This window comes from Carcharhinus amblyrhynchos, chromosome 7 (genome assembly GCF_965287045.1).
Source record: "Carcharhinus amblyrhynchos chromosome 7, sCarAmb.v2.hapA, whole genome shotgun sequence".
NCBI classification, from domain to species: domain Eukaryota; kingdom Metazoa; phylum Chordata; class Chondrichthyes; order Carcharhiniformes; family Carcharhinidae; genus Carcharhinus; species Carcharhinus amblyrhynchos.
In genome coordinates, this window is record NC_137330.1 from 58,663,874 (window position 1) to 58,681,221 (window position 17,348).

The window sequence follows — 17,348 nt, forward strand, 5'->3', positions numbered from 1 at the left end:
TAAATGTACATGTTTGAGTTTTAGTATTCTTCTAAAAATGAATTGCTAATTTGTCAAAAAAATGTGACATTTGGTAGAAAGACTTGCTCAGGTTGCCATGTGTGGTGACATCTATAATACTTTTTTCATCACTACATTCCTGTAACCTAAACAGTTGTTTGCTTCTGCCCCCTAGTAAGCTTAACACTGAAAATTATCTCAAGATAAATATATTTTATGCGCTTTGATTATTTAATTTCTCCTAGCAATGTTGAGCATGTTGCAGGCTGTGTCTGCTCCACAGCATTCCCAGTCTCAGCTGTGTAGTTGTTGGGAGAGGAAATTGTAGGGGGTTATACGTTGTACATAGGTTGTCGTTTGTAGGGGATCGTGTATGGGTAAGTTTCTTATTTTTTTCTTACAAGATGTGCTGAACCTTGTGTGTCTTAGCTTCTTATCAAGCATGCTTTCTTTTTGTTACTGCAGTAATCTGGAAATGACAACACAGAACTATCAATATAAAATTTAGATCCCATGTTTTGTAAAAATTGGAAATTCCCTTCATGAATTAAGAAAATGTTTTATGCAAATCAGCATAACTACAGCAGGTTTTTCACAGACAGCATTTCCAGCTGGTTTTAATATGAGATTAACTGTATATACTCCAGTCGTTGCTGGATAAATCATTGTGTTTTTCCCCTGCTGCATGCACTGTCTGTCCCCCAGCTAAGTAATAAGCTCCCTGGGTTTTCCTTTTTAAAATTAACTGAGGGGAAGTGTGCAAGAGCAGCCAGGTATTCTAGTTTCCCTCCTCACTGATGAAGTAGTTCATCTTAGGCATTCCTTTTTCCCAATTGATATTGGGAAATGGGTAAATTAGGAAAAAGCCTGATGCAAGAAACTGGGTTATTTTGCTTTGCTATCAGATAAGTACAGTGAGCCTTCATACTGGAAGAAGTAAGTTAATTAATTGGGCTAAAAGTTCATGATTTCTGGGTGCAGGAGCCGTGATTTGCAGCTTGTCTGCATCGTTCAGATCAAGGGTGGGTAAGGAACAAAATTGGTCCACTCACTTCATCTGCATGATTTCAGGACCATTCCATTCTCTTTCAACCCTGATCTGTTCTGTCACCCATGATGTGGAGATGCCAGCATTGGACTAGGGTAAACATAGTGAAAAGTCTCACAACACCAGGTTAAAGTCCAACAGGTTTGTTTGGTAGCACAAGTTTTTGGAGTGTCATTCCTTCTTCAGGTGAGTGAGGAGTTCTGTTCACAATCAGGTAAATTGAGTTTGTGTCTGTAAGTGCCCTGTTTATGAATACAACTCCTCACTCACTTGAAGGAGTGACACCCTGTAAGCTTGTGCTACCAAATAAACCTGTTAGACTCTAACCTGGCGTTGTGAGACTTCTTACTCTTCTGATATACCAATGTATTATGGTTCAGGTCAGAAGTATTTTATGGGGCCAGCCTGGATCATACGTTTTGCACCCTGAATTTGGCTTGGATAAGCATGATATGTTTCGTCTCAGATATGATTCAAATGACCCACTGGGGGTTTTGTCAAACAAAGTTTATCTGAGAGTATAGTTACCTTGTATACTAAGAATATTAGCAAAAACTTTAATCAATCACAAACAAAACCACAATAATGTATAACCCTTAACAAATACATCTAAGATGTTCTAATCAAACAATCCCATAAACAAAATCCTTCCACAGGTTTAACAGAGCCATGGTCATGTAATATTGAAATTAAGTCCTTTAGATGAATGCTGCAGTTCTGTTACTACACTCAGAACAGCTTCCCAAAACACCAGGGAGAGACCCTGGTCAAGCCACCAACAGCAGATTCTTTACTCCAGGAAGGCAATAAGCCTTGCTTTCAGCTAACCAACAGAATTTCCAAAACCTGGGAGCGAGAGAGACACTTCTTTCCGGGTTGATGTCCCTTCTAAAACTAAAATTCAAACTGCAGCTAAGCGGAAAATTAAACCTTAAAATCACTAAGAAGGCAAAAAAAATTTGTCCAGAACCCATGACCTTCCTCCTAACAATACAGAGTCATAAAAGATCCCAAAGTAAAAGTAAACAAACCCCATTTAAGTAGTTCTCACTCTCATTGGCAGCAATGAGAGTGAGAACTACAGAGAACATGATTTTTTAAAAAAAACATTTCTGAAAGGTACACCAACATCACATATGTCCTTTAAGGAAGGAAAACTGCTGTCCTTAGCCTGTCAGGTCTACATGTGACTTACTGTTAACTGCCCACTGAAGTGGCTTAGCAAGCTGCTCAGTTATATCCAGATGTCACAAAGATGCCTCCATTGTTGATGTACCTATGCCACACAGACTGCAACAGATCAGGAAAGCCCAAATGGGAGGTAACTGCGTACATCTATATCAAAGGTGAACGCCATACAGGGCATGCAGATAGGGGCAGATCACACTGCTGGCTCCCAAGAAATAAAGTGCTGCTAGAAGCGATACTACATGAGGAATTAAATTCATGCTTTGCTTCAGTCTTCACAAACAAAGACATGAGTAATGCACCAGAAGTTCTGAGAGAAACAAGTTTTAGTGAGAAGCTGAAGAAAATCAGTTTTAGTAGAGAAACGGTTTTGGGAAAATTGGTGGGATTGAAGGTGGATAAATCTTGAGATCCTGACAATCTTAATCCCAGAATATTTAAGGAAGTGGCACTGGGAAAAGTAGATCCATTGGTTGTTAATTTCCAAAATTCTTTGGACTCTGGACTGGTTCCTACAGATTGGAAGGTAGCTAATGTACACCCGCTGTTCAAAAAGGGAGGTAGAGTGAAAATGGAACCATAGACCAGTGAGCCTAACGTCGGTACTGGGGAAGTCGCAAGAATCCATTATCAAGGATTTCATAACTCAGCATTTGGAAGCAATGGTATAATCAGACAAAGTCAGCATGGATTTACAAAAGGACAATCATGCTTGACAAAAGAATTTCTTGATGGATAGAAAACTGGTTAGCAGATAGGAAGTAAAGGGTTGGCATAAATGGATCTTTTTCTGATTGGCAGTCTGACTAGAGGAGTTCCGCAATTGTTCACATTACAGATTGTTGACTTGGAAGAGGGAACTGAATGTATATCTCCAAATTTACAATGATACACAGTTGGATGGGAGGGTGAGGTGTGAGAGGATGCAGAGATGCTTCAGTGTGATTTGACAGACTGAATGTGTGGGCATATGCATATCAGATGCAGTATAATGTGGATAAATGTGAGGTTATCCACGTTGGTAACAATAATAGGAGGACAGATTATTACTTGAGTGTAAATTGAGAGAAGTGGATACTCAGCGAGACATTGGTGTCCTCGTGCATCAGTTACTGAAAGTAAACGTACAGGTACAGCAAACAGTAAAGAAGGCAAATGATATGTTGGCCTTCATAGTCAGGGGGTTTGAGTATAGAAATAGGGATGTTTTGCTGCACTTGTATGGGGTGTTCTTGAGGCCACACCTGGAGTATTGTGTGCAGTTTTGGTGTCCTCAGCAAAGGAAGGATGTCCTTGCTATAAAGGGAGTACAGTGAAGGTTTGCCAGGCTGATTCCTGGGATGGCTGATTCATCATATGAGGAGAGATTAAGTTGGTTGGGATTATATTCACTGGAGTTTAGAAGAGTGAGAGGGGATCTCATAAAAACTTATAAAATCCCAACAGTATTTAGTAGACAGTTTTGGGGAAATTGAAGATGGATTAATCTCCAGGTCCTGATAATCTTAATACCAGAGTATTTAAGGAAGTGGCCCTGGAAAAAGTAGATTAGTGGTAAAAATAGTGGTTATCTTCCAAAATTCTTTGGATTCTGGCTGGTTCCTACAGATTGGAGGGTAGCTAATATTAGCCCGGTATTCAAAAAGGGAGGTAGTTCAGAAGAATGTTCCAAATGGTGGGCGAGTCAAGAACTAGGGCTCATAGTTTGAGGGTAAGGGGTAAACCTTTTAGATGAGGACAAATTTCTTCACCCAGTGAGTGGTGAATGTGTGGAATTACAACCACAGAAAGTAGCTGAGGCCAGAATGTTATCTGATTTCAAGAAGAAATGAACTATAGCTCTTGGGACTAAGGGGGTCAAGGGATAAGTGGGAATCAGGATATTGAATTTGATGATCAGCCATGATCAAAATGAATGGCAGAGCAGGCTTGTAGAGCTGAATGGCCTACTCCTAGTTTCTGTGTTTACGTGAATGAATTTCGTTGCAGTTGTCGCTCTGGCTGACCCATCATGGATTAGTCATGGGAGCAAGACCATTGTTAATTGTTAAGACCAATCTTAACATTGACACTTAAGAGTAAATGCTTCTGTTTGCAAAAGTACGCTGTTCTAACTCTTTATTTTAGTTTATATTTCTAGTGAAGTTAAGCTTTGTGAGATGGATCTTGAATTTGCATTGGAAAATTTTGCAGGTTACTGTATTTTGTAGAAGAAAAATTCTAAAGGACTTGTTGTAATCCTTTACAAACTGACTCTGACTTTGTTGTTTCTAAGGATTTGTATGATAAGTGCTTTATTTTATTCTTCATAATACTTAATTTGCAGATAAGTCTGTTAGTTTTAACCTAAATTTGGCAGTGTGAAGTTGTGGTATTTACCACTTCTCAGAAGAATGTGATGGGCATCCTGCATGGTCTTTGGTGTGTCATACAATAGTTGAAGGGTAATTGTTAGTCTCCGCACAAAACAATGCAGGATTCAACTCATAAGGGACCCCATTTGCTTATGGAAATTGCCTTTTTGCTATGAAGATTAATTAAAATCTTAAACCATAACTTAGATATTGTACTATTCAGTAGGCAACAATTTCCATAAGTGCAAAGAGCATGTGCATTGCATTGCTGCCTTCACAAAATATAACTGTGTTTGTGTTAAAACAACAGGTAGTAAAACCTGTCCTTCACACTTGGAACTATAGTTTATAAGTATTGAGATTGCAGTGTATAAAATACATAACTCACAATGGGTAGAGAGGAAATGCAACACTTGAGTCTTTGCAGTGCAGAAGGAGGCCATTCGGCCCATTGTGTCTGCAGTGACTTTTAAGACTGTAGAAGGAAATTGGAGCACCCAGAGGAAACCCATGCAGACACGGGGAGAACATGCAAACTCCACACAAAGTCACCCGAGGCTTGAATCGCACTGGGGTCCTGGCGCTGTCAGGCAGAAGCGCGACCTACTATGTCACTGTCTTGCCCTAAATAACTGAAATAATTTATTTTAGATACGTATTATCAATGAACTGGAATCTGAAATGCATCAGCTACTGAGAGAGCAGGCAAGAACTCTTTTCCAACGCAGACAGGATGATGTTCAAGATGAATCAACTGATGTTTGGCAGCTTTCAAGTTAGTGTGCTCATTAATAGTTAATCTTGTAAATTCTGGCTCTGTTAAGGTCTTCCTGTGAGCCTTATTTCTTTTTGTCTGATCTTTCAAATTGAAATTTAATAACTCTTAATAAATTTCAGGTAAACCATTTAATCAATAATGGATTACCAGTTTATATATTTGCAACTAATTGTAAAAAGTGGACCCATTTCAATACAGTTGAAATTAGAACATAGAACATTATAGCCCTCAATGTTGCGCCGACCAGTGGAACCAATTAATGACCCTTTAACCTAAACTATTCCAATGTTATCCATATGCCTATCCAATGACCATTTGAACGCCCTTAAAGTTGGCGAGTCCACAACTGCTGCAGGCAGGACATTCCACACCCTTAGTACCCTCTGAGTAAAGAACCTACCTCTGACATCCGTCCTATAATTATCACCCCTCAATTTAAAGCTATGTCCCCTCGTGTTAGCCATCACCATCCGAGGAGAAAGGCTCTCACTGTCCACCCTATCTAATCCTCTGATCATCTTGTATGCATGCCTCAATTAGGTCACCTCTTAACCTTCTTCTCTGTAACGAAAATAACCTCAAGTCCCTCAGCCTTTCCTCATAAGACCTTCCCACCATACCAGGCAACATCCTGGTAAACCTCCTCCTTTCCAGTGCTTCCACATCTTTCTTGTAATGCGGTGACCAGGACTGTACGCAGTACTCTCAAGTGGGGCCGCACCAGAGTTTTGTACAGTTGCAACATGATCTCACGGCTCCGAAATTCAATCCCTCTACCAATAAAAGCTAACACACTGTACGCTTTCTTAACAACCTTATCAACCTGGGTGCCGACTTTAAGGGATCTATGCACATGTATACTGAGATCCCTCTGCTCGTTGACACTACCTAGATTCCTTCCATTAGCCCTATATTCTGTATTCCTGTTACTCTTTCCAAAGTGAATCACCTCACACTTTTCCGCATTAAACTCCATTTGCCACCTCTCAGCCCAGCTCTGCAGCTTATCTAGGTCCCACTGCAAACTGTAACATCCATCCTCACTGTCTACAACTCCTCCGACTTTAGTGTCATTAGGGTGATAACATTTAAACGCAAGGCATAAAATGACAATTTTTAAAGTCTTCTTTCTGTGCATTTGTTTATTTTAATATAATGCACAAGTGGAATTAGGCACAGTGCTGTGCTATTGAGGCATAAACTGGAAATAATTTTAAAAAATCATTAATGTTTAAAATATGTTGTTTGCAATGTCACATAAATAGTAATAACGTGTATTAATTATTGAGTTGCCTGGAAGATTCATTAATGTCGAAGTAGTCTTGGTTGTTCGAGATTGGCCTAATGCTTCATGTCGTTAGTGTGTGCCTAAACTGGGCCAGATACTGGGCAAGACGACAGCTCAGTGACTATCACTGATTGCTGTGCAGACACATGGATTTGGGCCGGTGTCTGTGGGAGTTTGCGCATTCTCCCCGTGCTTGCGTGGGTTTTCTCCAGGTGCTCTGGTTTCCTCCCACACCCCAAAGATGTGCTGTTAGGCTGATTGGCAGGAATAAATTGTCCCTAAATCAGTTTCCCTCAATCTGGATGGCCATAAAACATTAGACAAGGGTCGTGGGTGGAGAGGGGAACTGGTGGCGTAGAGATGGTGGCGCGGGCTCGTTGGGCCAAAGGGCCTGTTTCCCGGGCTGTTTTTGTTTTTTGTTATAAGATGCTGTGTTTCTGCAGGTAAAGCTGCTGCCAGCAGTGGAAGTGACATTGACAGTGTCAAAGCAAAACAACAGCGTGTTGAAAAACGAGAGGCAAGAAGGTGAGGAAGCTGGATCTCTGAACATGCTCCCACTTTAAATTGTAAAGTATTTATTGATATTGAATTAATGTTAACTCTACACTTTTCCAATATAGGGCTCATAGGGAGCAGTTAAGAAAAGCAGCTGGAAAGGAAGCAGACCATCACAAAGGTCTGTCCAGTGATGACGAAGTAGCGCCAGCCGATATCTCTGACCTCCATCAGAAAGAAGGTACGGCTTTTTTCTTCTCTAAACTCCTCCTCTTCTACAAAATCTGGTGTAAGTTGCACACAACTTTTTTACCTGTCATCTCAGTAAAATCATTTATCTACTCATAATGATGTTTGTGTATAATTGGAGAATGCTAAGAGAAAAACTTGTGAAGGTGCGTCTTGTATTTTTGTTGTTCATGTCAATGTAGGTATGATGTGTAAATGCATACATGTAAAAGTGTATTATAATTATACTATGCAAAGTCCAAGTCTCACTTGCATACCAAGTAGGCTATCATACTTTGGGGAAATTTTATTTGGTGAAGGTAGATCCAACAAACTGCAGGAAATGCACAGCATTTATCTGTTAGACAAAATACCATTTAATATTTAATAGAATTTGTCAGAAATTATCTGCCTGAAACGTTAATTCTCATTGTTGACTAACCCACTGTATGTTATAGTATTTAACTACTGTATAATTAATAAAATTAAATGTGAATGTGCGTTTTTGATAGGTTACAATTTTGCTTTGCACCTTTTTTTAGAAATAATACGCACTACACTTCCATCGTAGGATTATTTTAGAGAAATTCCCAATTTAAGTTCCTGGGAGATGCAAAAATGGCTTGCTCTCTCAAGATTGTAAAATGCTGCAAATTTGTATTTTTTGGGCAATATTTTATTTGTTTTTGAACTACCATGAGTGGTATACTATGAATATGAGCAGCAAGTGCCAAATTCCAAATGCCTGCAAATCCTGTTAGGTTTTGCCATGTGTGGATTCTTTAATAGGGGTTGGCAAGTGGATGAAAAGAAAATAAACTAACATTGCTGGTGTTTGTTTCAATGACTGGTTAATATTTTTCTGCCAGTTGGATTGAGTTCAGGAAGAATATCTTTAGATTTCAATGTTCAGTCAATTTGATCTGCCATCTAGTAGAGAATAATGTTGAAAATGTGCAGCAGGACCACCAGCATTACCATGATTGGGAGGGAGGAATGTACAAATCTGCATCTACCCCAATTCTGATGAAACGGCATGTTAGAATTTTTTGATTTGATTTATTATTGTCACATGTATTAGTATACAGTGAAAAGTATTGTTTCTTGTGTACTGTACCGACAAAGTATATAATTCATAGAGAAGAAAAGGAGAGACTGCAGAATGTAAATGTTACAGTCATAGCTAGGGAGTAAAGAAAGATCAGCTTAATGTAAGGTAGGTCCATTCAAAAGTGTGATGACAACAGGGAAGAAGCTATTTTTGAGTTGGTTGGTACGAGATCTGACTTTTATATCTTTTCCCAATGGAAGAGGGTGGAATAGAGAATGTCCAGCGTGCACGGGGTCCTTGATTATGCTGGTTGCTTTTCCGAGACAGTGGGAAGAATAGACAGTGTCAATCGATGGGAGGCTGGTTTGAGTGATGGACTGGATTTCGTTCATGATTCTTTGGAGTTTCTTGCAGCCTTGAACCAAGCAGGTGCCATACCAAGCTGTGATACAACCAAAAAGAATGCTTTCTATGGTGCATCTGTAGAAGTTGGTGAGAGTTTTAGCAGACGATCCAAATTTCCTTAGTCACCTAAGAAAGTAAAGGCATTGGTGGGCTTCCTTAACTATAGTGACTGCATCGAGGGACCAGGGTAGGATTAATCTTTTATACGTTGATCTACAAATGTAATTTTGTGCTTTATTCATTGTTTTTTTTTTGTTCTGACTCAATGGTAGATTTTTATCCTGTTTTCTTGCTTGAATAAATTTATTCATAATTTAACACAGATCGCATTATGAAGGAAGCCAAGAAGATTTTTGAAGATGTACACAAAGACTTCTATAGCATTACCAGAATTTTAGCAAAGTTTGGGTTGTGGCGACAGAAATTTCCTGATTCATATTATGATGCTTATATTGGACTTTGTCTTCAAAAAATTCTGAATCCTTTAATCCGTGTGCAGCTGATTGGTTGGAACCCTCTCAAAGTAAGTATTGGTTTGAAATTCGTAATTAGAGGTTTTGGTGGGCAGTGCATTAAATGTTCTATATTCGGATTACATTATTAACCATCTTTATTGAATGATATGGAAAAAGATAGCCCTTGTAGTTTGGAAAATATACCTTTTGTACTAATGAGTTTTATATATAAAAACTTGTATAATTGACCATGTTGCGTCAATAACACAATTGCGTCACAGAGTCGGATGACTCAGAAGTACTATATGAAAAATGCGTCACTCACAATGACTCATCAGTCACAATGCTACCAACTGAATATTGAGATGCTGTATGTGTTCTAAAGTAGTTTTAAATATGCAGGATTAAATACACTGGCTCTATCTAGTGGTTGTTTTGAACTTTGGCATAACCTCCTGGCATTGTGTGACAATTTAATGCCAACATTTTGTCTGAATTTGGCATTTATTATTAATTCAAACCCACCAAGGCAACTAAGTATTGTACAGTATGACACGTGTGATGTTATTGAAATGAACTGGAAGGTATTTGAGACTGTTAACTGAAGTTGAAATCTGTGGAACAGAAAGCCCATTATTTATCTGGTTAGAAAATGAACTGAACAGCTGGAAACTGAGAAAGAGGGTAATAGGTGTTCAAATTGACAGGGTGTGACTAGTGATGTCCTGCAAGGAATTATGCTGGTGCCTCTATTGTTCACTACTTATTAATACTAATGTATTAATGTAGTGTACTTATTAATACTAATGTATTAATAAGTTCACTACTTATTAATGGAAAGCTACCTAACAAATTTGCCAATAACACAAAGATAGATGGGATAGTAGGCAGTGTGGATGGAAGCATTAAATTACAAAAACATATTTATTGATGGATAAGTGGGTAGGAGGCCAGTGACATACCATAGGGAACCATGCTGAGCCTCCTATTGTTCTTCATTTATGTAAATTACATAGATGACTGTGGGAGGGTAGGTTCAGTAAGTTTGCCGATGACACAAAGATTGGCTGGGTGGTTAACATTGCGGTTGAGTGTCTTAGCTAACAGAAAGATATAGACAAGATGGTCAAGTGGTTAGATAAGTGGCAGATAGAATTTAACCCTGAAAAGTGTGAGGTAATTTGACAAGGAAGTATGCTATGAAAGGTCTAACACTAGGAAGTTCCGAAGAACAAAGGGACCTTGGTGTGTTGATCTCTGAAAGTGAAAAGGTTAATAGGGTGGTGAAAAAGGCATATGATACATTCACCTTTATCAATTGGGGTATAGATTACAAAAGCAGAGAAGTCACAATGGAGTTGTATAGAACTTTGGTGAGGCCACAGGTGGAGTACTGTGTGCAATTCTGGCTGCCACATTATAGGAAGGACATGAACGCATAGAGGAGGCAGAGAGATTTACCAGGATGCTGCCCGGGATGGAACATTTAATTATGAAGAAAGGTTGGATAGGCTTGGGTTGTTTATATTGGAGCCGAGAATACTGAAGGGCGACCTGATGAGGTGCACAAAATTATGAGGGGCGTGGACAGGGTGGAAAGAAGCAGCTGTTCACCTTAGTTGAAGAGTCCATTATGAGGGGACACAAGTTAAAAGTGAGGGGCGAGAGGTTTAGGGAGGATTTGAGGAAAAAGAAATTTACCCAAAGGACGATGATAGTCTGGAATGCACTGCCTTGAAGGGTGATGGCAGCGGGATGTGCCCTAAAAAGAACCTGGATGAGTACTTAGCATGCCATTACATTCAAGGCTGTGGGCCAAGTGCTGGCAAGTGGGATTAGGTGGGCAGGGCAGGTCAGTGCAGACTTAGCAGGTTGAAGGGCCTCTCTTGCATTGTAGTAATCTGTGAATTGGTAAATGAATTTCAGTGTAAGCAAATGTGAGGTTCTTCACTTTGGATCTAAAAAGGATTGAACAGGGTACTTTTTAAAAGGTGAAGTGGAAGATACAAAGAGATTTGGGGTCCAGGTATGTGTTAATGGTCTGTGTACCGAAATTAATCAAAATAGCTAATGAAATGTTGGCCTTTCTTCAAGAGGACTAGAATACAAAGGGTTAGAAGTCATTCTTCTTACATACAAAGCCTTGGTTACACAACACCTAGAGTTTTGTGAGCAGTTCTGGGCAGCACATCTTTGGAAGGATGTTTTGGTTTAGTTGGAGTACAGTGTAGATTTACAAAAATGATGGAGATTGACGCATGTACAGTAGCCCTGCACTATTGACTTCCCAATTGCTGGCCAGCTTGATCACTAGCCTCCCAGATGTGTCCAGGCCGGCCTCACCACCCCGTCCTCTTTGGCCCCCACATCCTTTGAACTGCTCAGTGCCCAGTTATATTGTCCATCTTAATGTTTTGGGAAGTTCAGTCAAATCTTGGGCCGTGCCAGGTGGTCAGGCTGGCGCTGCCAGGTGCACAATGCCCAGGGGGCAAGCTCCCCTTATCCCGACCTCCTGGATGGTCTCCATGGCCCCCCCTTCGATCTAGTAGAGTAGGGCCACCAGCTCCCTGCTAATGGGGAGCTGTTATAAACCCCGCTAGAGTTAAACACTCCTGGTGGGGCGGAGGGGGGGAATGCTAGCGAGCCTGGAGAGTTCAGTCCTACTAATGATATTTAAACCTTAATTTCCATAATTTATTCAACTCCTTGTCAATTTCTGGCATGAAGCTGACAAATCCAGCAGCCAGAGACTCGCAGAGACCAGCGGGGAGCCCACTGCGCGACCTCCACTTGAGTATCCTGGCCCGCTGCACTGCTGTAGCAGCTATATCAGCATAGTGGGTTGAGAGAATTGCCCCCCTTCTGTTCACCACCCTCAACTAAGCAATATGAGAAGTGGTTTTGATGTTTATAGAAGAAATTTGGGGTTTTAGTCTTTTCACATGCAATACAGTGTTTCTACTTTCTGACTTCATTCCTTAAGGGAACTGTTGATCAGATGCCAGTACCAGCAGAGTAGCATTGTTTTTGCTCTGTACAGATATTGGAATCAGAATGATTTAGCAGCAGCTGAGTTCTGTAATGAACAACTCTGAAACATTTCTGTTTACAGAGGAGAAACAAAGATTGGAGGAATCCTTCGGCCAGCACAGTCAGGCATAGAAGAAGATTGACCATTGAAATAGGTTGGCCGATAGTTTTTCCCTGCCATGTGCCCTCATGAGATGAAAATGAAATGTATCTTCAGTCAGGATTTTGTGTAGAGTGAATTCAGATGTAACTGTGCCAACCATGGCTCAGTCACAAGGGTTCACATCCCACTCCTGAACTTTGAACATAAAGAGCAAGGTTAATGTTCCTGGGGATGCTGCACTTGTTCTTGTGGTCTTTTGAATGAGATATTAAGCCAAAGTCTGCCCCCTCAGTTGGACATAAAAGATCCCATGGTTCTATTTCAAAGAAGATTAGGAGAGTTAATGGCCAATTGTACCCTTCAGTCAAAATCATGAAGGTAATTATTTGGTCATTGTAACATTCCTGTCTGTGGGAGCTTGAGGTGCATAAATTGGCTGCCGTGATTCCTATATTACAACAGTATTGACACTTCAAAAGTACTTCAGGATGCCTGGGTGGGAAATGGGCTACATAAATGCAAATCTTAAACATATTGCAGCAAGAAATGTGTGTTTGTGTATTCCTGGTGCACAACGTTTGTGTAAAAGATTAGAAATGATCTAAAGTTGTGAAGGCTGCAGTTAACATGTCCTTAACACTCATCATTACTGTTTAGCCAGAATGCCTGGAGCTGGCAGAAATGCCCTGGATTTTAGCATTGGAAGAGTTCTGTCACATGGAAGATGAAGAATTCAAGAAAAATGAAAACTCTGATAGATTATTACTTCCCAAAATAATTGAGAAAACAGTCATTCCTAAAATTGAAGGTAACTTCATAATATCCAAGTTTTTGTTTTGGGTCACAATTATAGCAGACGTTTTCTTTAGTAAATTTAGTATTATGGGGAAGAGAAAAATTGAGATGATTTAACTTATGTTGACAAGTGTATAGTAAAGGTATTTTAGTTTGACTTTTTATAATACTTTTGAAAAAAATGAAATAACTTATTTAATTTTCAAAAAGTTTCTGAAAACCGTGTTTGGTTTGATTTTATTTTTTCAGGCTTTGTAATTCATGTGTGGGACCCATTGTCATCATCACAAACAGAGAGTTTAGTGCACATCTGCGGAAAGCTTAAAGAGGAATATGGTATTTTTAAGAATGAACAAAGTAAAGCTACCCAGGTAAGCAAATTTTGCTATATAATCTTCTGAAGAATTTTCCCAATTAACAGTTTAATCTTTTATTTTGAATGCCATTTCTTTTCCTTGCATATATTTTAATGCCTTGCTTGAATCATAGATTGGAAAGGGGCTAATGCTGTGCTAATATTCAATAAGGACAACCAGTCAGAATAGGAAATATAGGCCCATTTGCTATGCTTTGCTCAAAGGCAAATAGTTAGAAGGGATCATTACAAATACTGGAGGTAACTTTCACAGGCAGAAAACTAGTTTTGTGGATTGACCAGTTTTTTTCACCTATTGACTTCAGTGGAAACACAAACTGCAAAATCTCTATAATGGGTGATCAAACAGCAACTTCTAGTTTAATGTCTTTGCTATTTATATCAGTTATGTGGATAAAGACTTTTGGGATCTTCCCACAAGCTCATGAATAACTCAGAAAACTTGTACAAGCGTTTGAAGCTAGTTTGAGAAAAAAGCAGACTAGGTGTGATGGAGGATTGAGCTAATTTCTCATATCTGTATGTTAAATGCATACACATAGGGCTAACATCAATCATGCCTACTCTGCATGGTTCTAAACTAAGGTCCACTGAGCAGGAAAGAGGCCTCGCTGTTGCAGTACAGTAATCCCCAAAGTGACCAATGGCTGTAAGCTCTTCAAGTAATTAGTAAGAACACCTTGTTCACTGTATTATCTGAAGAAAATTAATGATGTGGAATGATTGCATAAATGACAGTGAACACTGATTTAATTATGAACAGCCTTCTCCTATCAGCACCGCTATCTAATTTTGCTTGTTTTTCAGATAATGCCTCAGGTCCTTGGCTTGCAACTAGAGATTTCACATTTAGAAAATGCCAATTGTTGGCAGCCTTGTGTGTAACTTAGTAAAATAAATTTTTAAATCTTAGCCCAAAGGCAAGAGTGTTATGTTAGACAAGCCATTCTTCATGCTTCCAAAGAATACTGAAGCAGTTGACAACTGAAATACAAAAGTAGTTAGAATTGGATGGCCTGGTATGATGGGGAAATTAGTTGCACATGTTTTGCTCTGGTTCATATTGGTTGCATTAATTGTGTCCATGTAATGATAACCAAGACAACATTCTGATAAACTGGCTTGAGAGATAATCGATGGATTTGTATCTTTATCAGAGTTGTAATAATTAATATACAGGATGGGTTTTGAAATGTTCTTTCCTTCAATCCAGCCAGCTTACTTTGTGGGAATTCATAAACTGATAAATGAAAGTTCACAGAATTGCACAGAAACGAGAATTGTTCAATTGGACAGAAAATTGAATGATTTGAACATAAGTGAATAGCAATACAGGTTTCGGTGTTGGAGACTTAAGCCTCTGTTGCTGAATTAAAGTTTATTTATTAATGTCACAAGTAGGTTAGTATTAACACTGCAGTGAAGTTACTGTGTACACCCCCAAGTTACCACACACTGGCATCTGTTCGGGTACATGAGGGAGAAATTAGACTGATCAGTGCATCTAACCATCATGTCTTTTGGACTGTGGGTGGAAATCAGAACACCTGGAGGAAACCCATACAGTCACAGGGAGAATGTGCAGAATCTGCACAAACAGTGATCTGGGAATCGAACCTGGGTCTCTGGCATTGTGAGACAGCAGTGCTAACCACTGAGTTAGAACTAAGTCACGATTTGAACAGAAATATGTTCAGTTATTTCTTTGAAGATGGTATCTGTGTTTGTTTGCTTCTTGAATATACTCCAATACCCAATGTTGTATTTTTCTAAATTGAGGTTCTCTTGTTGTCTACAGGTTCTGAAAAAAACTATTATTATGAGAATTACTATGTCTGTGGAAGAGGATGCTTTCATTCCTGTGTATCCAAAAAGGTACATTATATATTTGAATTAGTCGTCTCCTTCTCATGGCTTCCAACACACATCCACTGTGTAAAGGTCTTGTTGAAAAGATTAAAAAATAATTTACAATGATATTTCTTTTTCTCTGGAAGGAAGTTTCATCATATATAGAGACTGATGAAGAAATACATTGTATCTTTATTTTTTAAAAAATGGCTGTCTTGTTCTACCATGACTCAATTTGTTAACTCTTCCTCCGGTTAATTGTGTGACAGCTCATGTACAGCATTGGATAACAGATCTTCAAATTCTTTCTTGAAGATTTGAGGCACGATTGTATGTCGAACAGAGTATGCTTAATGATGAGAAGTATCTGTGGTGCAAGGCACAAGACTGGGCACTTCATTTTCTTTACTTACATCTTGCTTTGAAGTTTACTTTCTTATTCACGAGCTGACCCTCAATTCTCTAACTGCCTCTCATACTATGTTGCTCATTCATACTTTCTTGCCCATTACTGCCCATGCCTCTCAGTTATTATTTGCTCCCCGCCCCTCCATTCCTTTCTATTTGTGTTGTTTTTTTCCTTTGTTCTCATTTTTTTCCCCAATCACATTTTATTGGAAAAAGATTGAGATATGGAGCTAATTTTTCTGGACTCAATGGGAGTGAACAGACATGACTTTACTTGACACCAGGCAGCATTTCATCCTGCCCCTGGGATGTGGGGACAGAAGGGCTACTAATCTGCAAGACCAGGGTAGGTAATAGACCTGTTTAATGGTCACTTGGGTCCCATTGTTGGCGACTGCCTGGGATTTTTCATTTGGCTTTAGTTCTCTTGAGGTGGCCTCACAGTGGCAGACCGGAGGGGTGGTGGGTGCTGGGCTGGTTCTCCAGGCAGACTTAAGAGGTTCTATCGGCCTGGCCCGTGAAGATGTTTCCCTCCTGGCCTGGCTGCTCAAAACTTTTTTTAAGATTACAAAATTTAAGAGAGAGGACACGCCATCTTTGGGTGGTCTCTCCCATACTTGGCAGCATCCAGCTGCTGCTTCCAAGCTGGTGGGTCTCCTGTTGGCTCTTCAACATGGAGGGCCAGCCAGAAGCAGGAGAGTCGGCCTGTCCACTGGCAATCAATTGCCAAATGCCTTCTGACCCTGACTTGAATTTGACGTCAGAGTCCTGAAGCCCACAGAGAAAAATTCTGCCCAGGCATATAGTGTCATCTCCTTGTGATGCTATAAACCCTTAAAATGAATCACCATAGGAAACAATCAAAACATTAATTTATCCTTCAGCTGGATTCCAAAATCCTCCCACCTGAAATAAACAATGTAACACAAACAGAAGCTTTTTGGATTCATTGTTCCTCCAGCAAATAACTTGGCAAAATTTGAAAAAGCCAATCCCACAGGTATGCCCAGTAACCACCCTAATTTTCAGCATTGTAGGTGATAGTCTACATAGATATAAAAGGACAAGTCCTAATAGAGGCCTTCAAAACTATTATGGCCTGCTGGTCTGCACTACTTTGCCCCCACAAAATTTCCCTTCACAAGTGCAAATGACTCAAAATGACAAAAAGAACAGATTTTAAGATTTTACTTAATCTTCACAAATCTGGTCTTTTGGACATTTGTTGCTCTTTGACCATCCAAATAACCTTTTCTTTTGTATTAAAGATTATTCAAACGTGAGTATCACTACTAGTGAGCCCAATCCTGTCTTCATTCAGCATCAGTATTTCAGTAAACCTATAGATTCTAACTTCCACACATGAGCTCTTAGATTATTCTTGAATAACATTTTCGATGGAAAATAGTTTTTTTGAAATGTCCACACTAGGGAAAAACTGATATATATTTAAGACCTGAATTTTTATATTTCTCCAGTTAACATTCCTGGCTCA

At 39.4% G+C, this 17,348-nt stretch overlaps 1 protein-coding gene across 1 annotated transcript in view; it reads left to right on the top strand.

Annotated features, from left to right (window-relative positions):
• LOC145344983 (intron Large complex component GCFC2-like) overlaps positions 1–17,348 on the top strand; it is a 45,957-nt gene that overhangs the window by 22,637 nt on the left and 5,972 nt on the right. Inside the window, exons 8-14 of the mRNA XM_080192411.1 lie at positions 5,242–5,365; positions 7,100–7,181; positions 7,277–7,392; positions 9,159–9,358; positions 13,081–13,231; positions 13,468–13,589; positions 15,393–15,469. Coding sequence (XP_080048537.1) covers positions 5,242–5,365; positions 7,100–7,181; positions 7,277–7,392; positions 9,159–9,358; positions 13,081–13,231; positions 13,468–13,589; positions 15,393–15,469 — 872 coding nt within the window. The remainder of the gene's footprint in view (positions 1–5,241; positions 5,366–7,099; positions 7,182–7,276; positions 7,393–9,158; positions 9,359–13,080; positions 13,232–13,467; positions 13,590–15,392; positions 15,470–17,348) is intronic.